Consider the following 24,805-nt stretch of genomic DNA (forward strand, 5'->3'; position numbering starts at 1 on the left):
TACACATCTGTAGTGCCAGCTAATGGTGAGGCTGAGGTAGGAGGATTGCTTGAGCCCAGGAGGTTGAGGCTGCAGTGAGCTGTGATCACATCACTGCACACCAGCCTGGGAAACAGAGCAAGACCTTGTCTCAAAAAAAAAAAAAAAAAATTCTTTATATATCCTAGACACTACTCCCTTGTCAGATATATAAGTTGCAAATATTTTCTTCCATTTCGTGAGTCTCAATATCCTGAACCTGTCTCAGGTTCAGGGTTTAGAGACGTGAGGAACAGAAACGGCTGCCATGGCCACCACTGCTGAAACAGAATACCTTTTGAATCTGGTGCCATATACATATACTACCTATTAAAATAGCATAGATAATTCAACATTTTCTGGAGCCACAATAAGAAAGTAAAAAGAGGTCCGGGAGCGGTGGCTCAGGCCTGTAATCCCAGCACTTTGGGAGGCCAAGGCAGGAGGCTCACTTGAGGTCAAAAGTTCGAGACCAGCCTGGCCAACATGGTGAATCCCCATCTCTACTAAAAATACAAAATTAGCCGGGTGTGGTGGTGGGTGCCTGTAATCCCAGTTACTCGGGAGGCTGAGGCAAGAGAATCTCTTGAACCTGGGAGGTGGAAGTTGTTGCAGTGAGCTGAGATTGTGCCATTGCACTCCAGCCTGGGCGACAGAGCAAGACAGAAGCTATATTATGTAGAATTCCATGACAGTGAATGAGGTATTCCATGAACACAGATGGTTGCACTGGCAGAAGTATTTTGGGAAGAGATGGCAAATCCATATCTAGAATAAGAGTCTGTTCCAATGAGGACAAAATTGATGTCCCCTCTATGGTGGAAGGGGTCCAGTGTAGTTAGTCTGCCACCATATGGCTGGCTGAGGTCCCCCCACCTCCAGGAATGATGAGCTTCTGAAATGTCTGGAGGGCATTTTCTTTCCTTCCTTTCAACATTCACTCAACAATTTGCTGGGGGCCTCCTCTGGTCGCAGCCCTATGCTCAGACTATAAATGACATAGCAGGGGTTGGGCCCTTGGTCACTGTCTCAGGTTCAGGGTTTAGAGACACGAGAAACAGAAATGGCTGCCACGGCCACCACTGCTGAAACAGAATGACCCAGCGAAAAGAGCACTGGGCAGGGAGTCTGGGGTACCTGACTTCTAGTCCGGGTCTGCCACTAGCACCCATGTGACAGGAGTGGGGACACTGTGCTTCTCTAGGCTCAGATTCCTCATCCTTGAAACAGAATGGAAGCTCCAGGATGGTGAAGACCAATGGTGAACCAAGGCTAGGGAGCAATGAGGGAGTACGTTGTGGAATCAGTTCCCCTTGGGTGCAGAACACGAGTCATTTGTCAGCCAGGTGCAGTGGCTCATACGTGTAATCCCAGCACTTTGGGAGGCCAAGGCGGGCAGATCACCTGAAGTCAGGAGTTCGAGACCAGCCTGGCCAACATGGTAAAACTCCGTCTCTACTAAAAATACAAAAATTAGCCAGGCATGGTGGTGTGCGCCTGTAGTCCCAGCCACTCGGGAGGCTGAGGCAGGAGAATCACTTGAAACCAGGAGACGGAGGTTGCAGTGAGCCAAGATCACGCCACTGCACTCCAGCCTGGGCGATAGAGCCAAGCTCTGTCTCAAAAAAAAAAAAAGAGTCATTTGTCTCTGAAGAAGTTTTTAAATAATTAACTAATAGTTGGTCTCCTTTTTGTTATCACAATACACCTGCTATTCTAAACAATGCCAGTGAGAAAATACTCATCAAAAAAAAATCCTTGTTTTGCCTGAGTTCTAAATAATTACTACAGTTAATATTAAGTTTTAATAATGTATGTGTAAGCTTTAAATTAGCAATTTTAAAATTATTTATCTTTTAATAAACATTGTATTCTACATGGACGTTAACTTGGAGTACTCCGTTCTACAGTTGTACCCAGACACACACGGACCCAACTACCTGTGATTTTTCTAGGGTAAGTATGTAGTGGCTTGGAATCTTTCAAGCTCACTTCTGGCAGAAAGTGATTAAAATTTAAACAAATAGGCTGTTAGAAGAAGCCCTCTCCCCTCTCCCCTCTCCCCTCTCCCCTCTCCCCTCTCCCCTCTCCCCTCTCTCCTCTCCCCCTCTCCCCCTCTCCCCCTCTCCCCCTCTCCCCCTCTCCCCTTTCTTCAGTCTCCCTCTACTTCTTTTTTTGGTCTCCCTCTGTTGCCGAAGCTGGACTGTACTGCCGTGATCTCGGCTCACTGCAACCTCCCTGCCTCGGGCTCCTATGATTCTCCTGCCTCGGCCTGCCCAGTGCCTGGGATTGCAGGCGCGCGCCGCCACGCCTGAGTGGTTTTTGTGTTTTGGGTGGAGACGGGGTTTCGCCGTGTTGACCCGGCTGGTCTCCAGCTCCTGGCCTGGAGTGATCTGCCCACCTCAGCCTCCCGAGGTGCTGGGATTGCAGACGGAGTCTCGCTCACTCAATGCTCAATGTTGCTCAGGCTGGAGTGCAGTGGCGTGATCTCGGCTCGCTACAACCTCCACCTCCCAGCCGCCTGCCTTGGCCTCCTAAAGTGCTAAGATTACAGCCTCTGCCCCGCTGCCACCCTGTCTAGGAAGTGAGGAGCATCTCTGCCTGGCCACCCATTGTCTGGGATGTGAGGAGCCCCTCTGCCCGGCTGCCCCGTCTGGGAAGTGAGGAGCGCCTCTGCCCGGCCGCCCATCATCTGGGATGTGAGGAGTGCCTCTGCCCGGTCACCCCGTCTGAGAGGTGAGGAGCGCCTCTACCCGGCCGCCACCCCGTCTGGGAGGAAGTGAGTAGCGCCTCTGCCCGGCGGCCCCGTCTGGGAAGTGAGGAGCGCCTCTACCTGGCCGCCCCGTCTGGAAAGTGAGGAGCGCCTCTGCCCGGCCGCCCCGTCTGGGAGATGAGGAGCATCTCTGTCCGGCCGCCCCGTCTGGGAGGTGAGGAGCGCCTCTGCCTGGCCACCACCTCGTCTGGGAGGAAGTGAGGAGCGCCTCTGCCCGGCCGCCCAGTCTGGGAGGTGAGGAGCGCCTCTGCCCGGCAGCCCCGTCTGGGAAGTGAGGAGTGCCTCTGCCCGGCCGCCCTGTCTGGGAGGTGAGGAGCGCCTCTGCCTGGCTGCCACCCCGTCTGGGAGGAAGTGAGGAGCGCCTCTGCCCGGCCGCCCCGTCTGGGAGGTGAGGAGCGCCTCTGCCCGGCCGCCCCGTCTGGGAGGTCAGGAGGGTCCCTGCCCGGCCGCCGCATCTGGGAAGTGAGGAGCGCCTCTGCCTGGCTGCCACCCTGTCTGGGATGAAGTGAGGAGAGCCTCTGCCCGGCCGCCCCGTCTGGGAGGAAGTGAGGAGCGCATCTGCCCGGCCGCCCCGTCTGGGAAGTGAGGAGCACCTCTGCCTGGCTGCCACCCCGTCTGGGAGGAAGTGAGGAGCGCCTCTGCCTGGCCGCCCCGTCTGGGAGGTGAGGAGCGCCTCTGCCTGGCCGCCCCGTCTGGGAAGTGAGGAGCGCCTCTGCCCGGCCGCCCCGTCTGGGAGGTGAGGAGGGTCTCTGCCCGGCCGCCCCATCTGGGAGGAAGTGAGGAGCGCCTCTGCCCGGCCGCCCCGTCTGGGAAGTGAGGAGCACCTCTGCCCGGCCGCCCCGTCTGGGAAGTGAGGAGCACCTCTGCCCGGCCGCCCCATCTGGGAGGTGAGGAGCGCCTCTATTTGGCCACCCATCGTCTGGGATGTGAGGAGCGCCTCTGCCCGGCCGCCCTGTCTGGGAGGTGAGGAGCGCCTCTACCCGGCCACCCATCGTCTGGGATGTGAGGAGCGCCTCTGCCTGGCCGCCCTGTCTGGGAAGTGAGGAGTGCCTCTGCCCGGGCCGCCCCGTCTGGGAAGTGAGGAGCGCCTCTGCCCGGCCTCCCCGTCTGGGAAGTGAGGAGCGCCTCTGCCCGGCCGCCCTGTCTGGGAGGTGAGGAGCGCCTCTGCCCAGCCGCCCTGTCTGGGAGGTGTACCCAACAGCTCCAAAGAGACAGCAACCATCGGGAGCGGGCCATGAGGACGATGGCGGTTTTGTTGAAAAGAAGGGGCGGAAGTGTGGGGAAAGGAAGGAGAGATCAGATTGTTGCTGTGTCTGTGTAGAAAGAGGTGGGCATAGGAGACTCTATTTTGTTCTGTACTAGGAGAAATTCTTCTGCCTTGGGATGCTGTTGTTCTATGGCCTTTCTCCCAGCCCCCTGCTCTCTAAAACATGTGCTGTGTCAACTCAGGGTTAAATGGATTAAGGGCGGTGCAAGATGTGCTTTGTTAAACAGATGCTTGAAGGCAGCATGCTCTTTAAGAGTCATCACCACTCCCTAATCTCAAGTACCCAGGGGCACAAACACTGCAGAAGGCCGCAGGGTCCTCTGCCTAGGAAAACCAGAGACCTTTGTTCATGTGTTTATCTCCTGACCTTCTCTCCACTATTATCCTATGACCCTGCCATATCCCCCTCTCCGAGAAACACCCAAGAATGATCAATAAATACTTAATTAAAAAAATTTAAACAAATAAATCAAAAACAGGGAAATTTAAGTCCCCACCCACCCCATCTCTTAACACCTGATGCATTGAACCAGGGAAGCTCACCTGCGCCATCTAGTGGTAGAAATGGTGATTACAGGCACGTGTGGCTGGACATTCTCATCCCTGCCGGGCAGCTCTTGTCCCACAGGGGTAGCGGACACAGGGCTATGGAGCGCTTGAAATGCGACTCATCCGAATTGAGATGGGTTGTAGGTGTAACATGCATACTGAATCTCTAAGACTTAGTATGAAAAAATAATGTAAAGTAGCTCTTTAACAATGGATTATACTGATTACATACTGATTTTCTATTGATTACGCATTCAAATGATAATATTGGGGGTGAGGGAAGCCTCAGGAAGGTTTAATCAGACAAGTCAGCCCCAAAACTGATTGCATCCTAGGTCCACCTAGATAACAACGAGCAAGTTCCTTCACTTCTCAGGGCCTTAGTTCCCTCATCCTTAAAAATGGATGGGTGATACCGACATCACGAGACTATGATGATTAAATGCGATAAGGCACGTAAATGCCTAAGACATTTAAGCTCGGGAAAAGTTGGTTTCCTTTCTCTCAGAGCTAATCAAAATGGCAGAAAAACTAGAGTAGGCAGCCTCCTGGGGGCACTCTCGGAGGGTCTGGATTTATTTCCCTTTTTCCCCTTTAGCACTATGCTGCAGGTGTGTGGCCCAGGCAATCAGCCCCCCTAATTGTGGAGGACCAGCTCCAGCTGCCGCCCTCCTGGACCCCTGCCCACCTCGGCGTCCACTGTGTGCACAGCACCAGGCGCCAGCTCGTGAGCTTGCTCACATCCTGTGGGGCAAGGCCCAATCCCACCTTTCTGCCTGGGTGTCTTCCCAGCCACACCGGCCCCTCCGCTTCCCGCAGTGGGCGGCCTGCCTGTATCCACACCCACCACAGGGCACAAACCGCGCACCCACTGCCACCTCTGCATCAGCGGTTCTGTGTCATACTGGACCAACAGTATCAGCATCAGCTGGGAACCAATGAGAAATGCAAGTTCCTGGGCCTCAGACCTGCATCAGAGACTCCAGGGGTAAGGCCCGCCCATTCTTCAAAAAGTCCTCTAGGTGACTCGGCTGCCCGGTCAGTTTGAGAACCAGTGCCCTATAAGCCCTCACAGCGGCCGGGCACGGTGGCTCACGCCTGTAATCCCAGCACTTTGGGAGGCTGAGGAGGGCGGAAGAGGTCAGAAGATCGAGACCATCCTGGCCAACATGGTGAAACCCCGTCTCTACTAAAAATACAAAAAAAATAGCCGGGGGTGGCGGCGGGTGCCTGTAGTCCCAGCTACTCGGGAGGCTGAGGCAGGAGAATGGCATGAACCCGGGAGGCGGAGCTTGCAGTGAGTCGAGATCGCGCCACTGCACTCCAGCCTGGGCGACAGAGCGAGACTCCATCTCAAAAAGAAAAACACAAAACAAAAAAAAACACAGCTTCCTTTGCTCTCCCCTCTGCTCCCCTCCCACCCCCTCCATCAGTGGAGCCCCTATTCGGGTGTAGAGGAACTCCTGTGCCTAAAACTACCCTGTCATCTTCCCCTTCACCATTTTGCCCATGGTAATCTTCACCAAACTTTAGCAAACTTTCGTAATTTTATCACATATGCAGGACACTTTTCTATTTCTTCCTCAACATTTTAAATTTGATACAAATTCAAATACACACTTTAGGTGGGCACAGTGGCTTATGCCTGTAATCCCAGCATTTTGGGAGAGCGAGGCAAGAGGATTACTTGAAGCCAGGAATATGAGACCAGCCTGGGCAACATACCAAGACCCCATTTCTACAAAAAAATTTTTAAAATTAGCTGTGCACTGTGGCGTGTGCCTGTAATCGCGGCTACTGGGAAGGCTGAGGCAGGAGGATTGCTTGAGCCCAGGAGTTAGGGGCTGCAGTGAGCTATGATGGCACAACTGCACTCTAGCCTGGATGGATGACAGAGACTTTGTCTCTAAAAAACAAAACAAAACAACCCCAAATATACACTTTAGACTGGTTCTAAAGAATCTAGAAATTCAGACTAAACATACAAGTTATATTTTTCTATCACATATTAAACACTATTAAAGACTGTTTATCACCAGGCATGGTGGCTCACACCTGTAATCCCAGCACTTTGGGAGGCTGAGGTGGGCGGATCACCTGAGGTCAGGAGTTTGAGAACAGTCTGACCAACATGGAGAAACCCGTCTCTACTAAAATACAAAATTAGCCTGGCGTGGTGGCACATGCCTGTAATCCCAGCTACTCGGGAGCTGAGGCAGGAGAATCGCTTGAACCCAGGAGGCGGAAGTTGCGGTGAGCCAAGATAGTGCCATTGCACTCCAGCCTGGACAACAAGTTGTGCCTATAATCTCAGCTACTTGGGAGGCTGAGGCATGAGAATCACTTGAACCCAGGAGGCAGAGGTTGCAGTGAGCCAAGACCGTGCCACTGCACTCCAACCTGGGGGATAGAGTGAGACTCTGTCTTAAAAAACAAACAAACAAACAAACAAATAAAAAAACCTGTTTATCCAAAGTACTGCCTACAAGTCATTTTGGGGAAACGATGCCTGCAGTGTAGCCTGACTCTCTCACAACACACTCTATCCTACGCTTTCCTGTCTACCCCACAGGGCTTCCATTTCCCTCCTCCTCTCATCTGCAGCCCCAACTCTTGACAGCCCTACCTTCCTGGACCATCCAGGACCTCCCTTCCATCAACCCCCCACCCAAGACTCTGACATCCCTGAGGACTCCCTGTGAAACATTACCAGCTCAATAAATACACATGGAATGAATGAACTCTGGGTCCTCAAAACATCCGCCTCTGCCCCACAGTGCCCCAAGCCCCCGTCCTTATGTAACTCTTCTCTAAGTAGCAGCTCCAGGAAGTGTCCCTGGACCTCCCATACACATCTTTCCAGGCCTCCACCCACCCACCCTTCCTCCTTACTTTCCCACCCTCACCAAAGGCCTCGTATGTGCCAGGCGTTGCACTAGGTAGTGTGGAAACAGAATATAAAGAACAGCTCTGGCCTTCAAGGAACTCAGATTCCCATAAGCCAGAACCAGTCTTCTCATTCCTGCTATTGCTCCCAGAAACATGTCACAAGCATCCTTCTTTGTCCACATCAGAACACCTGGAAACATAGGGTCAGCCAGAGAGTGGGAGGCACGGTCAGCACATCAACTGTGAGTTAGCGGGGGTTTAATAACAAAAGCCATCTCCAGTGATAGAAATGAAATCACTGGCAGCCTGGGGCAGGGGCATGGGGAACTGACTGCAAAGTGGCATGAGAGAACTTTCTGGAGCGACGGAAATGTACATCTTAATTGGGGTGGTGGTTACAGAGACGTATATGTTTGTCAAAACTTATCGAACTGGCCGGGCGCGATGGCTTATACCTGTAATCCCAGCACTTTGGGAGGCCAAGGCGGGCAGATCACTAGAGGTCAGGAGTTCGAGACCAGCCTTGCCAACATGGTGAAACCCCCATCTCTACTAAAAATGCAAAAATTAGCTGGGCATGGTGGCGCTTGCCTGTAATCCCACCTACTTGGGAGCCTGAGGTACAAGAATCACTTGAAACCAGGAGGCGAGGAGGCTGCAGTGAGCCAAGATTGCGCCACTGCACTCCAGCTTGGGCGGCAGAGTGAGACTCAGTCTCAAAAAAAAAAATGTATCAAACTATATGCTTAATACAGTTAATTTAAAAAGAGATAGACTCAAGTCCCCCACACTGCCACTCACTAATGCATCAACTGGGCCTAAGTCGCCATATTTCTCAAACTGTTTCTCTAACACATGGTTGGTTTATGGGCTAGTTCAATGATTTTCAAGCCACTTATTTAAACAAAATCTTACTCTAAACCAGGTAAAAGGGAGCTCCCTGGCTGAAGAGGATGCGGAGAATCAGGTGCTGTCCTTCTGACCCCCTTCCCCTCCTCACAGTAACCCTGGTGGCAGTGCATAAACCTATCTGAAACCATTGGGATGCATTGTCTCTAAGGTCCCAAACAGCAATGACTGTCTTTGATTCTATGTCTCTGCTAAAGATTTGCTTCAGACTAAATATATCCCCTTTTCCTCCACACCAGATGGTTCTATATTCCTCCCTATGTGGAAAGAGTAGGTTTTCATGCTCCCATGGAAGAGGGAAGCAGAGACAAGAATGAAGGCCATGTTTCTCCTCTCCATTCTCCTCTTCCTGGGTCATGTCACAAAGCACATACGGCGGGTGTTTAAGAAGGGGCTACAATATAAGACCTCTCATTAATGGCCAATGTTGGTTACATCAAAGTACTTATTAAAGCCTGGATTACTGGGTCATTAGATGTCCATTAAATCCCCATGGCTCTTCATCAGAGAGGCAGAAGGCCCTGGCCCAAGGCCTCTAACCTGAGCAGAAAGACTTAGTGGGTCTGTATGCACAGGGTAGTAGCTCATGGGGGTGGGGTGACATTTTTAGTGTTTGTCCTGTCCTCTGACCAGCTCTCCCTGCTTCTCCTCCCCAGAGTGGACTAAGGACTAACTAAAGGAAAAAAGATGTGGCCACAGGTTCTGGTGGAGTAGGTTGTTGGGGAGAAAGGACAGCATAGGATTAGAGGCCCAGAGGTTCTGGGACAATCACGATATAACATGAGCCACATGTGTAATTTTATATTTTCTAGTTAGTAGCCACATTAAAAAGGTTAAAAGAAACAGAATTCATTTTAATGATATTTTATTAACCCAACATATTCAAAATCTCATTTCAACATGTCGTCAATGTAAAAAATTTCGAGATATTTTTATATTCCTTTTTTCTTCCTACATCTTTGAATTCTGGTATTTCGCACAGCACATCTCAGTTCAGACGGGCCACATTTCCAGTGCTTAATATCCACCTGTGGCCAGAGATGAACGCATTGGGCAGGGCATGCAGAAGAGCAGAGAAATGAGGACAGACCCTCCCTAAGCAGTTCCTGCAGGGAGTGGGGAGTGTTGGCGGAGGTAAGTGAGTGGATGCCCTCCTGCGTCCAAATGCCATTTATCCTCTTCCCGGAAGGTGCGCTTCTTGCTGTCCTCTGGGAGCCAGCACCGAGAGGCTCTGGGAGTGTCCTGTACAGATCAGGAAGCAGTCAGGAGCCGAGCAGCCCAGCGCCATGCAGAGGATGCCAGCTGGGCTCCTGGGCCAAATGCAGGCCGCAGAGGGGTCGGGTTTTGGCTTCCATGGCGTTTTTAAATATCTTGAAGCGCTTGTGGTTCTCATTACCTTACATGACCTTCCTGGCTCCTATAGATATTGGGTTTTGTAACCCCTGCCTAAGACCATAGTCCTGAGAGTCCAGCAGCCCTGGATGTTAGCTTGGCCACTTTGTCAGCTACGTTTCTTTGTAACTGACAACATACGTTATCAAACTATTCATGTGTCTTCTATACAACTGGAGATTAACAGTACCTGATATGGTTTGGCTTTGTGTCCCCACCCAAATCTCACATCGAATTGTAATCCCCACAGGTCGGGGCGGGACATGGTGGGAGGTGATTGGATCTTGGGGGTGGTTTCTCCCATGCTGTTCTCCTGATAGTGAGGGAGTTCTCACAAGATCTGATAATTTTTTTTTTTTTTTTTTTTGAGATAGAGTGTCACTCTGTCACCCAGGCTGGGGTGCAGCAGCGTGATCTCAGCTCACTGCAACCTCCACCTCCCAAGTTCAAGTGATTCTCGTGCCTCAGCCTCCCGAGTAGCTGGGATTACAGGCATGTGCCACCACACCCGAATAATTTTTGTATTTTTAGTAGAGACAGAGTTTCACCAAGTTGGCCCAGCTGGTCTCAAACTCTGACCTCACGTGATCCACCCGCCTTAGCCTCCCAGAGTGCTGGGATTATAGGCATAAGCCACCGCACCCAGCCAAGATCTGATGGTTTAAAAGTGTGTGGCAGTCCCCTGGCCCCCTTCTGCCGCCATGTAAGACTTGCCTTGCTTCCCCTTCGCCTTCCACCATAATCGTGTTTCCTGAGGTCTCCCCAGCCATGCAGAACTGAGATTCAATTAAACCTCCTTTCCTTATAAATTACCCAGTCTCAGGTAGTTCTTTATAGCAGTGTGAAAACAGACTAATACAATACCTCACAGAGATGTATGAGTTTAATGAAACAAGGAATTAATTGGCTAGCACAGAGCTCAGTAGATAGTAAGTACTCAATAAATTAGTTTTTCATTCACAAGAAATTTGAACTCCTTAGAGGCCCTGCTGGAAAAAGGGAAGTATGGGGGCAGAAGGGGCTCCCATCAGCGATCCCCACTTCTGAACATGAGTGCTGAGGAATGGCTTCTGGGCTCACAATTTTCATTAATTTTTTAGTGTCAAGAAATGTCTTTTCATTCAGGCTGGACACACAATAGACTCTAGGATGTTAACAACTTCAAATGGGGTAAAAAGCTATACTGGTTTTTGAGAACTTTCTTAGGTTATTTGCCACATGTACACATGTACACATTCCACAGGGATTTACAATTTATAAAGCTCTTTTTAATACGTGATCTCATCTGGATTTCAGAGTACATTATATGGAGAAGTAGAGTGGTTGTTAATATCTGTATTTTACAGATACGTTGAAACTTAGCAAGATTATATAATAGGTCGGTGCAAAAGTAATTGTGGCTTTTGCCATTAAAATGCCACAATTACTTTTGCACCAACCTAATACTTACAGTTCTCATACATTCACATGTAAACAGAGTAACTGAATCCAGACTCCACGGGTGTGGTTCCTGGTGTGGTTTCCTTCCTCTGGCACCAACCATCAAACCCATTTTTACCATCCACTGTGAATGTCATGTGGGTCTGAATTATTATGTTCAGCCCTTCAAGTGAACCAATGGAACTTAGCTGAATGAGACCACAGCCTCTTATTTCTAGAAGCTTCTACTGTGAGACTAAGAAATGTGATTATGTAGAGAATGACTAGTAAATAATTCTTAGTTTTTTTAAATTGAGCTGAGAGCAAATAAAACACAAATGAAATTTTTTTAATGGAACTGATGTTTGCTTTTAGGTTGAAACTTCCTAGCTCATCAAATACAACACAACCCCAACGGGAGAGATTGAGGTTGGATATATCTTCCAAAGAATGCCACTTTCTAAAAAGGATAGTGTTTCCACTGCAACAGTTTCAGTCCCCTGGATAGAATCTTCTGCTCATATAAAGACCTTCCTTAACACAGCTATAAAAATGAACAGAATATTGCTGGGCATGGTGGTGTGTGCCTGTAGTCCCAGCTACTCAGGGGACTAAGGGAGGATCACTCGAGCCCAGAAGTGGCTATTCACGGGTGTGATCACAGAACCTGAACTAGCCACCGAATAACCACTGAACTCCTATCTCCAGCCTGGGTAACATATTGAGACCCAGAATGAAAGAATGAAAGAAAAAAGAATGAAAAAAAAGAATGAAAGAAAAAAAAAGAATGAAAGAAAGGAGGGAAGGAAGGAAATGAGAAATATCACTGCATCAGAGGAATAACCTCTGCTTCTCTCATGCTTAGTATGCTAACTTGCTTTTCTTGGTTCTCAAATGATGCAATCTGACAGAGCTGCAGCTTCCTGGTTGAGGGTTATTTTTTCATGCCTATATTTAAGATGCTTAATTTTGTGATTCATTCTTTATAATTAGATATAATGTTTAGAATATATCCATGTATATATATCACATTCACATTTTTCCTTTGAGGGCTATTATTTTCCCCTCTGAGCTGATCTCAACTGCAACCTTTTTTTTTTAAGACAAGGTCTCACTCTGTCACCCAGGCTGGAGTGCAGTGGCATGATCTTGGCTCACTGCAGCCTCCACCTGCTGGGCCCAAGTGATCCTTCCACCTCAGCCTCCCGGGTAGCTGTCACCACAGGCACACACCACCATGCCCAGCTATTTTGTGTGTGTGTGCGTGTGTGTGTGTGTGTGTGTGTGTATTTTTAGTAGAGACAGGGTTTCACCTAGTTGCCCAGGTTGGTCTCGAACTCCTGAGCTCAAGTGATCTGCCTGCCTCAGCCTCCCAAAGTGCTGGGTTTACAGGTGTGAGCCACGGTGCCTAGCCTCAACTGCAACCTTAAATTTGCAATTGCCATGAGTCAAGAGAGCCCCAGCTGTGTCCATGTGGAAAACTGACATTTCCCCCAAGGTTGCTGTGTGTGTGTGTATGTATGTATATATATATATGCCCTGGACCATGTACAGTTGAAAAACATGGGTTTGAACTCCACAGGTCCACTTACAAGCAGATTTTCTTCCATCTTTGCCACTCATGTGATAGCAAGACCAACCCCTCCTCTTCCTCCTCAACCTACTCAATGTGAAGATGATGAGGATGAAGGCCTTTACGATGATCCACTTCCACTTAATGAATAGTAGATTTATTTTTCCCTTCCTTTGGATTTTAACACTTTCTTTTCTCTTACTTTTTTATAAGAATACTATATGAAATACATGTAACATACAAAGCATGTGTTAACTGACTTTATGCTATCCATAGGGCTATTAGTAGTTACGTTTTGGGGAAGCCAAAAGTTATATGTGGATTTTTCACTGCATGGGAGCTGGCACCTCTAACCCCTGCACTGTTTGAGGGTCAATTGTGTACCTTGTTAGCTTGAATTACAGCTCTTTTCTAGCCCACTGGCCCCACTTTTTTGGTTTCTTTGTCCCTTGGGCTCATGATTTTTAGACAGCTTGTTTCTTTTCTCTTTTGCTCACAGATATGGTTCAATTGAATTAAGCATTCCTCAATACCAAGGCATTGAAAATAAAAACAACGTATTTCTGAGAATAAAAGAGGAGAGCCAGCATGACACCAGTGGCCCCAGCTACTCACCCTAATCCCGATTCTAGGATAGAACACTCAGGTTCTGGGCACTGGATGCTGATGATAAAGGATTCGATATTAATGATCAACTTGAACCAAGACTTGGTCATTGCTCAACTTCAATTTTTTTTTCTTTTTTTTTTTTTAATGGTGAAAATCAAGAAGCTGGGCCTTGAAGCATCTCAGCAAGCATGAAGTCCTGTACACCATACCCTCTGGCGTGGGGTTCAGCAGTCTTCACCATTCCCATTCCCTGAACCCCTCAAAATCAGGAATACAGGTAGGAACAAAAAGTGGGCAGCCCACATAGCAGGCAAAGCTAATGGAACTAGCCCGCCAGGAAGGGGGACTGAGAGGAAAACTCTTTACATGTTTCTGTTTTTCTATCTTCCCTTTTCACTTTTTTTTTTTTTTTGAGACAGTCTTCACCCAGGCTGGAGTGCAGTGGCGCAATCTCGGCTCACTGCAACCTCCGCCTCCTGGGTTCAAGCGACTCTCCTGCCTCAGCCTCCCAAGTAGCTGGGATTACAGGTGCATGCCATCACGTCCGGCTAATTTTTGTATTTTTAGTAGAAATGGGATTTCACCATGTTGGTCAGGCTGGTCTCGAACTCCTGACCTCAGATGAGCCACCCGCCTCAGCCTCCCAAAGTGCTGGGATTACAGTTGTGAGCCACTGTGCCCGGCCCCTTTCCACTATTTAATGCATGTGTACCTCTTCAGTCTTTTCTACAATTCAGTGATTAATGATTATGTGCTCACTACCGTACTCAGCATTTTGGTCCTCTTCCTGTTTTTCAAAATGTCCGTCTTGCCCCTGCCACTCCCTTTTCTTGGCATCACCCAGTTTCCCACATGTAACTTTAAGAGTCTCTCCATGTTTCATTTTCAAGGACCTGGTTCCTTTCTTCACAGTGAGTAATACAAGCTGGTCCTTAGGAGCTGGGGAGAGAGGGACAAGTAGTTCTGAATAGCGCCTCAGAAGCTAACATGGCAAAAGAGGAGTGTGTGGGTAGGTAACAGAGTAAAGACAACTGTAGAGTGTTTATTTCTATTCAGGATTTAAACAACACCTTTGTCATCAAAGTAGCTATGTCAGCATCAATAACCTGCTGATTATAAAATTTATCCTTGGCAGAGAGAGAGAGAATTAACCTTTAATGAATAATTGCCATCTGCCAGCACTGTGTAAAGCTAGTGATTCTCAGTATTTTAATCATCAAGGATTCCTCTGAGATTCTTGTAGAAGCTATGAAATCTCTCCCCTAGAAAAACACAAATGTACACAAAATTTTACATAGAATTACAGGGGTAAACCATTGTCCTGAAGCATAACCACAGACCTTAGATTAAAATCCTCCGTGTGAAGTCCTTGTTATTGAGATGTATACCATTCTCCCCACCTTATGGATAAGGGGACAGGAGATTCAGGGACACACCCAAAGTCACATACCTAATAAATTGCAACCATAGGCTGGGCACAGTGGCTCATGCCTGTAATCCCAGCACTTTGGGAGGCTGAGGCGGGCATATCACTTGAGTCCAGGAGTTCAAGACGAGCCTGGCCAAGATGGCAAAACCCCGTCTCTACAAAAAAATGCAAAAATTAGCTGGGTGTGGTGGCACACACCTGTAGCCCCAGCCACTTGGGAGGCTGAGGTGGGAGGATCACTGGAGCCTGGGAGGTGGAGGCTGCAGTGAGCCAAGATCACACCACTACACTCCAGCCTGGGTGACAGAGTAAGATGCTGTCTCAAAAAAAAAAAAAAAAAAAATACTTGCTATAGACTGAATGTTCGTATTCCCACAAATTAACTTTGAAACCTAATCTCCAATGTGATGATATTAGGATGTAGGGTCTTTGGGAGAAGGGGTCTTTGGGAGCGTCTTTGGCAGGGCCCTCATAAATAGGATTAGTGCTCCTCTAAAAGAGGCCCCAGAGATCCCTCGTCCCTTCCACCATGTGAGGTTACAGTGAAGACGGCTGTCTGTGAACCAAGGAGTGCACCCTCAGCAGACACCCAATCTGCTGGCGCCATGCTCTTGGACTCCCCAGACTGCAGAACTGTAAGAAGCACATTTTTCATGTTGAGAAGCCACCTAGTCTATGTTGTTCTGTTAAAGCAGCCCAAGCCCACTAAGACAGCAGCAGGAACATTTCAACCTGAGCTGTCTAAACACACCTTCCTGCCTCAAGTGAAAACCTCATCTAGGTTTTCCTGTTATTGTAACCATCACTCCTTATTTTTAAATGAAGAAATAAAAATTATGTGAGAAACTGAAATCTATGTGAAGCATTCTAGACTCAGCCATGGGAAATTAGGAAGCTCAGGATCCCGGAGGCTCCAAATCATACTTCTTATTAGCCAAAAGCCCCACTCCTCCTGAACCCACCCACCCAGCTAAAAACAAGCCAAAGAGGAGCCTTTCTAGAGGCTTCACTTTCCTCAGAACAAGAGAAAAACTCTCTCTTCAACATCAACAGTCAAAATGTGAACTAACAGACCAGTCAAAGCCTCTGGATATGAAACAAAACAATTTTAATTTCAGAATATTACAAGAATATAAAAGAAAGACAATGCATAGGATCGTTTCTTTACAATTACATACATATAGTCAAATAAGAATGAAAACTTCAAACAAAACAGTTAAGAAACCTTGCTTCTCTTGTTGAGCAAGCTCAGGGATAGGACAAAGGCAACTCTTGCTCTGCAGAAAGAACCCTGGGGTGAGGGAATATTTCCCCCATCAGGTTCTATCTGTCCCCAGACATGGCCGGGGAGGGCTCCACGGCTCTTTAGCACAGGCTGTGGCCTCACACACTCCAGTCTCCATGGTAACCCAAGCACTCAGGCTATTATGTCCCACACCTCCTCGCTGGCCTGCTTCTGTCAACTCTATGCTGGCAGAAGTTCTCGGCATTAGCTGTCTAGGGAAGCTAACTTCCTGCAGTGACTTTTAGTTGAGTTAATCACCACTGGTGTAAAAAGCTTGTGCATCTTAGGAACCCAAATCTTCCCCAAATTCTAGACAATCCCACAAAATGCTAGTAGATAGGTTTAGATCTAGGTCCTGTCTTCCGTTTGAAGGCTTCAGGGTAAAGGAGAGCAGAGATAAGGCTCTCTCTCTCCTGGGGAAAGGAGTTCTACACAAAAATGACCTCAGAATCGGGGCCATTAGCCTCAAGCATCTGTGTGAGGCCTTGTAGGAAAGGAGACAGAGTCTAGAGACATCTATTCCTAAAAATCACCCGGTTGCATGGCCAGTCACTGTGGGGCACGTTTCCAATGACCACAGGTTCTCCTAGAAGGCAGTATTTTCAACTGCATGCTAACACAGGCTCCTGTGAGGGAAGCTGAACAGAAACGTTCCTACTCAGGAGGAGAGAATGGCTCTGTTCTGACACTCTAGGATCGACTGCTTCCTTACAGGTCAACACAACAGATACCTCCGGAGCACCCAGGTGTCACTGCAGTCAACAGCCCTCCACTAGCCCATTTCCCAAGGGTGTTCCCTTGTCCTTCCTGAATGACTCTGGAAGGACATTCTGGGTAAAGAGCTTTCCTTTTCAGAGGATCAACTGTAGTTTTGGTTACGATTCATTACCTGCTCCTTTTTTTACGGTTCGTTACCTGCTCCTATTTTGGCCCTCAGGTACAGCCAGTATCTCCTGATGCTCTTTCACTGCTGCAGCAGGGTTTTTCACACCAGATTCATTGGTCCCAATGCAAAAGTCTATCATTGTAAAAGGTGAGAAACTCCAACGCCTATGGTTCTCACTAATTTAGTCAGTGGGGTTCACACAGTACAGTCTGGACCAGGAAGGTGGCCTACAGTTTAATATGTGTATCCCTCTGGCACAAACACAAGGCCCCAAATTGACAACACATCAAAGTCCATCACAGGTGACCCCAGAAAGAAATGAAGTTGTAAAAGCCACAGGAGGCACTTCCAGAGAGATTGTTCCAACATGAAAAACAAACACAATGAAATAGATTCAAAAAAAATCTTACAGATTAAAAAACTCTGTTAAATACTGGCTCAAAAACAATACCTGCCCACCAAATCAGAAGGGAGACAGCAGCCTTCTGTGGCAAATGATAAAAGGGGTTTTCTCTGTGTTTTCCATAAGATTCCACAGGATTAGAATAGTTACATATTACAAGGTAGAAGGTTATGCTGCTTACTCCTCAAATTTGGATTCTAAGTCGATCACAGCTTCTATTAAGAAAAATGACCTATAAAACCCCTAAAGCAAGGGAAAACATATTCAATAAATAAACAAAACACACATAAACTACCCAAGGAGACCAGCTATATAAAGGCATGTGCATGTGATAGATATCTCTCTCATGATCCTCACCCCAGAACACAACCCTTGCTTATGACTCCATTCACCCAAAGAGCGTCTACATCCGTCTAAATCTCAGCTACTTCCCTTAAATAGAATCAAAAACTAACACGATGACAGGAGCTATCAGGTCACCACCCTGCTCCCTCTACCTGATGCCAGCCCTGTTTAACAGACCATAGCACCACTTCAGGATGAAGCACGTCTAAACAAATAAAGGAAAGAAGGAAGAGTTAAGGAAGAATACCATTTCAATTTGGTGATACCAAAAGGGTTTTCTGTTCTAATTAACTGATGTCTGGTATAAGGAATTTCATTTTCTTAAAAAGAAAAAAAAAAGTCAAATATTTAATAGAAACCTACGCAAACGAATTTGCTAATATGTAATGACATAAAACTGCTCTAGAGAAAGGGGCTTCTAAGCAGTTTTGTTTTCCTAACCATCTATTGTTCACACTGTATTAAGCTGGAAGACCAAATTTTACATTTTTCTCCACTATTGCTGTTACAGCAGCAAAAGCAGCAGAAAGGCTGGCAGAGAGGGCTGCCAGCTGGGCACAAGGCCAAACTCTGCTCCCCCAGAGTCATCTTTCATTTCAGCAATGGCGCAGCATATTCAACAGTTTAGAAATAGGTCAGCAGACCACATTTTGTGGGGCAACTGCTTCCCCATAGTGGCCTGACTAGGCTCCAACCCACAGGGTGAGAAGGGTGGTACAGCTTCACAGAGCCAGGCACAAACCTGAGCATTCCCCCCTGCCACATGCTGCTCTCTGGGCAGACACCAGTTCATACTAGGTCAAAGCCATGCCACTGCTCCATCCAACACAAGTGAACACACCAAATCCAAAAGCCAGAAGCTCTGGCCCCATCTCCAACTTACTACCTGTGTCCCTTCTGACAAAGAGAGGGCGGAACAGTAACACTCCTTGAACACTGGTGACAAGCCACAGCTGCTTCCAAATAAGAACATTCTCTCCTTTAAATCCTGTTAGCCCTACAGAGGCTGCTGCTTGCTTCTTTTTTCTGATTCTAACTTCCTCTCAGGAGACGGTCTAGCCTGCACCCTCAGAGGGTGCAATGTAATCACACCCATAAAGAGTCATCCTGGGACATAAAGGCAGCCAGCCCCCTCCTAGGCACACTCCAGAGCTTCCCCCACATACAAATATTTTAGCAAACTTCTATTATGCTGTCAGTGACTTTCCTTGAGTCACAGTGATTTGGTTCAGAAGTATTACGTTGGCACCAGAGATGTTTTAGTCAAGAGGAAATTGAATGAAGGTAACAATCTCAGCAAAACACAATTATTTTCACATCACTGAGGAAAGGGAAAGAGGGAGAGAGATGGACAAGGGAGGGAGAAATGGAAGGAAGGAAAAGAGTTTAATAATTAAGATTTGTTAAAATATTGTATCATTCTGAATTCTCCTTTTTCAATACTGCAGGTCAAATACTCTGATGTCAGACCCAAGAAATAATAAAAAATGTCCAGAAAAGCTATAAATTCTTTGGACACAAATTAGGTATTGAGGAATACAGCCTCATAAGATAAAGAGTTTTCCCAAAGCTCAAAGTGAAAAAGAAGGAAAGGCATCTAGCTTAGGGCCCATCCAAAAACATGGCTTTTAAAACAAAGAAATAAACAAACAAAAACAACAAAATACCCAACACTATCAAAACAGAGAAAAACCCAAAATATCCATTAAAAACAACATCAATCCACTGGGACAGTGCTTTTTAAAAAATTACTGGCAGTTGAGCACACATTTCATATTTTTTTTCAAAAGTGGAATCTGCCTAAACACATTGAACGAGCACTGAAGCCCACCTCACTGTGCTGTATAAGCTGGTTGGATAGTTAGTGGTTTCCCCGTAATATTAAAAAAGAGAGACAGAGCCTAAGCACTCTCTCAGAAGGCACAGCTTGCAAACATCAAGTGAGTGGGATTAGAGGTATCAGTCGGGTCATGGTATTAGTTGGCTTTGACAATTCAAAATGCAGCAAGCAAGCTGCAAGTCCAAGCTTTGCTGTGGGCAGGAATAACACCTGCCCACTAAAGAGAAAATTCTGCATGGACCATAGGAGACACCTCTGGATCCTTCAGAGAAATCCTAGGTTGAAGGAAAAACAAGAGCATTAGACATGTTCTTAAATATTTCTTTTTGCAAACATCCCACTCAAAAGCTACAGGGTCTACACTTAATATTTTCTCCAAACTGAGGGCTAATGAGTTTAATTAAGAATTTGTGACTCTACCACATAAACATCTGCCTGATATAATCTCTCGTTCATTAAATCATCTTAATGGCCATAACAGCTAACAGTAAGTACATATTTTGTGCTGCTCTAAGTTATTTATGTACATTATTTATCCTCACAATAACCACTATATGAGGTTAACTACTCCTACCATTTTACAGAGTAAGAATCCGCAGCCTACACAGTTCATTTGCCCAAGGGCTAATATATAAGCTATTAAGCAGCAAAACTGGGAATGGAACCCAAGCCCAGCTGAATGCAGAACTCATGCTCCTACCACCACTGCCCCTCTCAACACTCAATGTTTACTAAAAGCTGACTTAGCACAAGGCACTGTCATTTTTCGGAGGAAGAGAAGAACAGGAGACAGAAGGCCACAAATACACTAAGTCTGACCTTTGTCTTCTAGAAGAGAAACTAGTTACAGAGATAAGACAACACATGTGAAGTAAATACAGTAAATCATACTAAGTGTCAATATTTTTGTAGCATTAATAAGTTCAAAGGAAAAAGTATTATATCTGGCTGTGTTAGCCAGAGAAAATTTCAAAGAGGAGGTGAGATTTAGGCTAGACTTTGAAGAATGGGTAAGATTTTGACTACTGAAAATAATGGCCATAATAAGTAGGTGCTAAATCAGTGGTTCTCATGTGGAGATGACTTTGCCTCCTCACCCACCATGGGGCATGTGGCAGTGTCTAGAAGCACTTTTACTTATCACAGCTGGAGGAAGGAAGCTCCCAGCATCTACGGGGTAGAGGCCAGGAAGTCTGCTCATCATACAATGCACATGGCAGCTCCTACAACAAAGCACCGTCTGAACCAACATGTCAGTAGTGTGCCAAGGTTGAGAAATCCTGTACTAAATAAAAGTCTTTTTGGATTATGTTGTTGATCACAGTAATAAAATTACATGATCTTCTTCAAAGAATATGTTACTTTTATTATAAACATCACTATCAAAAAATCTGAGGTTGTGTATTCATTGTTGTATAAAAGAAATACATGGCAGGCACCTGGATCTGTGGGCTTGGAGACTGCCAATGTCTGAAGAGAGTTCAGACCTGGAGTTGCCAGGCTGGAAGTAGTTATCATACAGAGAGCAGAGCTGAGCAGTGGAAGGAGACCAAGCTGCAAAGAGGCAGGAGAAGCAAGAGCAGAAATGAGCAGAACTTAAGATAGAGCATTGAAAAAAATAAAGATGTAGTGGAATAGGCAAACAACAGTAAGCCACTGCAGATAAGGAAAAGAATTAAAGAGGAAGAACAAGAATAATGTAGCATCATAACACCAGGAAGGCATTTCCAGATAGAGGAAGTGACCAGGAGAGAGTAAGGTGAAAATGTCATTGCCTGATCCAATTGAGGGTCATTCATTATCTCGACTTCTCTGAACTACTAACATTTTTGAGAATCTAATTAGAACCATATATTCTCTCCCCCAGAAAAATACACATATGTACCTACATAAAAGATTGCATCAACAATACCAGGAACTTTATTAGACCATTTAGGAAGTCCACAGATGACAAGGTCAAGAATCCCTGCTCTAAAGCTTATTGGTGAAATAGTAAACTGGTTTTTAAAAAATGTCTTTCTTTCTTTCCAAGGTAGAGCTGTCAATACAGAAAGATATTATTTCCGGATGTCTTTCAAAAATGAAAGCAACAAAAGTTGTACTGATACAAAACAATGTAGCCTTCAAAAATAACTTATGCTTGATTTTGATTCATGGACATACAGAAATATCTAGACACAAAAAACTCAAACCCCCATCTTGTCTCAATTAGACAGCCCAGCCTGGAAGACAGAAGCAACAAGGAAAGAAAAGAGAGTTTAGATAATTCATTCAAGAATAAGTAAGAAGAATATACTGAAATCTAATTTTCCAGAGAAGAATTTATCCATAAGGATTAGGCTTTTGATCTCTTTCTATTGCTGATGTCTCAAATAGTAATTATGCTCATATCCCAGTGATAAAACGATCATGTCAAACCAGATTCACTTCAGCTGCCACATGAGCCTTATATAACAAGACCAGGTTTCAGCCCGTTTTCTACAGTAACAACTGTAACCACTTGTTAATGATTTAACAATGACAATGTGCTGCCAGAACATTATTTCAATTGAGCCTCATAATAAATTAATAAATCTGTGAAGTAGATGTAACTTTTATCCTCATTTTCAGAGGAGAAAACTTGAATTCATAGAGAATGGGCGGTTTTCCTGGGTCAGAGGAATGATAACTCCCATCAGGACTAACTACAAATCTCATGGCCTTTCCATTGACCCACTTGGCTCCTTCAGAGGAAGGCACAGCAGGCTTTTACCAGAAGAGCCTGGGACAATCAGCAGTCTCAGCATTAAATAGTCCTCTTTGTCCCAAATAGCCCCCAAAATATGCTGTATGATATGACTGCCAGGATCCTTAGGCACGAGCTGTTGATCTAGAAAGCTTCACTAATTAGGGCTGGCCTACACAGAAAAGGAACCTAACTATTCCATAAGCATACTCCCAGCACTGTTGAACTTGGTTCCACAAATTCATTTACACTTGTTTTTAATTTGCTTCGCAAATATTCTTAAGGTATTTTCCCCCATGTGTCCTGTCTGTCCAAGAACACAGGGACCATGTGGGTCTGTGTTCACAGCTCTACCCTTAGCACCCAAGACAATGCTGAGTAAATGGTTCAATAACCATCTGGTGAATGAACTCAAGGGCAAAGACCTGGCCTTGTAATTTTTATGTCACTTCTGACTACAAATGTACTATCCTGGGAATTCAAACAAATGCTACTGACTAGATGCAGAAAGGAATTACATTTAGTAAGAACAGAGAGTAAGTACAATTAGTACCTTTTTTCCCCTCTTTCTTCCCTTCAGACCACTTCAATCTTGTTGGTGTCATCGTGACAGCCGGAGAGCCAGAAAATAACTGTAATAAGAAAATTGTACAGTGGTTTCAATGTTCTAATGGCATTCCTATAGACAGACTTTACTAACAAATGAATGATTTGTTCAATTTCACTGTGAAGAGTTTTTCTGAGACTGATGTATTTATATCTCATTAATCTTAACTGATTTACTGCTGGCTTAATGAAGTAGGCATGCCTAGGATATCTTGAAGCACCACCCCACAGGTAATATAGAGCCTAGGAGGCCTGGCTCAAATGTCACCTGTGGAAACTTCCAGTAAGAACTAATTGCTTCCTCCAGCACTTGTTTAAGGAGCTACTGTACTGTACTACTCATCTGCTTGTGACTAGTGATATCATTCTTGAATTCAAAATGTGTGTGTTTGTTGAATGAGTCAATGAAAACCAACAGAAAGAAGGTAGCATAAATGAAAGGATTGAGAAAAAGCCATTTGAATGGCCCAAAGAAACACAGTAAAACATATGACAGTACATCAATTTTCCTCTTTTCTACAAATATAGACAGACAGACAGACAGTCCAAAGAACAGTGTCTTACTAAGTTCCTATTTTCTTTGCTGGTTCCCTTCAATTCACCAATGGCCACAGATTCTGGAGTAGGGTTCTTCTTTTTCTTTTCTGACATCATCTGATTTCCCAGGACCTTCCGCTGATTTAAGAACAGAAAACATTTGATTTATAAACACCTACTGCATCTACAGTGGAGCTATACTAGCCTTCAAAACTGTAATGTCCTTGGGTTAAAAAAATCTCAGCATTCTGATAATCCTGTATGGACCCTCTCAGGCCATCTTATACAAGAGAGGCCAAAGCATGTTACCAAGAAAACCCAAAATCATTACTTTTGTTTAAGTGATCACTTTTCCTCCACATTTAAAAGGGCTGAAAGGTTAGAAGCAACTTTATAGTTGATTTAAACAAGCTAATATAGGTCAATTACAGTGTGCCTCTGAGACCAGTTACTCACAATATAGAAACACCAGTTACTCATCATATAATTTTTTCCCCAAAGATGTGCTGTCTCTGGCAACTATTTAAGAAGTCCCTCCCCGCTACTCACCACTGAGGGATACTTAGGCTGGCTCTTCTCTAAGGCACTTCTTCCTCCCTGTCATTTACTCACGCAGGACTGGAACATTTGGAGACATTCTATAAGAGTTCCTAATATAGCCACAAGAAGGTAGAGGCCTTCTTAAGGGAGTCACATGACTGTGCTGACATTCAGAGCAAGACTAAAAGCCCTTTCATCTCTGAACAGCTTAGAAGATGATGTAGTTTAGGTAACCGCCAACAGTGACAATTCCCTACCATCTTTGGAGAAATTTTTTTTTCCCTTAAAGAATAAATTTGAATTCTAAAAAACGAACATATCAAAACTAGAACATTTACCCTGCATTATAAATATCAGCAGCAATATTCAGAACATTCTGATTTAATAAATAATTTACATGAGAAGAGTTCTGGAGGAAAAAACTGTAGCCAAAAAAGGGATTGAGACAGGCTAGATGGTCAATTATACCTTGATAAGGCTGAGGGAAAACACAAAAATTATATTTTAGGCTGGGAGCGGTGGCTCACGCCTGTAATCTCAGCACTTTGGGACGCTGAGGTGGGTGAATCACTTGAGGCCAGGAGTTTGAGACCAGCCTGGCCAACATGGTGAAATACTGTCTCTACTGAAAATACAAAAATTAAATGAGCGTGGTGGTGCATGCCTGTAATCCCAGTTACTCGGGAGGCCGAGGCATGAGAATCACTTGAACCCGGGAAGTGGAAGTTGCAGTGAGCTGAGATCATGCCACTGCACTCCAGTCTGCACAACACAGTGAGACTCTGTCTCACAAAAAAAAAAAAAGACTAAC

At 45.8% G+C, this 24,805-nt stretch overlaps 1 protein-coding gene across 8 annotated transcripts in view; it reads right to left on the reverse strand.

The window, feature by feature from the left end:
- The window catches only part of ARHGAP19 (Rho GTPase activating protein 19), a 106,152-nt gene that overhangs the window by 21,848 nt on the left and 59,499 nt on the right, over window positions 1-24,805 (reverse strand). For 3 of the 8 annotated variants that reach the window (XM_054522722.2, XM_024253716.3, XM_054522721.2), the window contains 3 exons: window positions 23,482-23,592; window positions 22,865-22,943; window positions 15,919-19,861 (listed from right to left, as the gene is read on the reverse strand). In XM_054522722.2, coding sequence (XP_054378697.1) covers window positions 19,851-19,861; window positions 22,865-22,943; window positions 23,482-23,592 — 201 coding nt within the window. In that variant the 3' untranslated portion in view covers window positions 15,919-19,850. Of the gene's footprint in view, window positions 1-13,546; window positions 14,338-15,293; window positions 15,461-15,918; window positions 19,862-21,483; window positions 21,809-22,864; window positions 22,944-23,481; window positions 23,593-24,805 lie in introns of those variants that run through there. The other 5 variants (XM_024253715.3, XM_063727386.1, XM_054522717.2 and 2 more) reach the window with 4 other exon arrangements.

Source organism: Pongo abelii, chromosome 8 (genome assembly GCF_028885655.2).
Source record: "Pongo abelii isolate AG06213 chromosome 8, NHGRI_mPonAbe1-v2.0_pri, whole genome shotgun sequence".
Lineage (NCBI taxonomy): Eukaryota > Metazoa > Chordata > Mammalia > Primates > Hominidae > Pongo > Pongo abelii.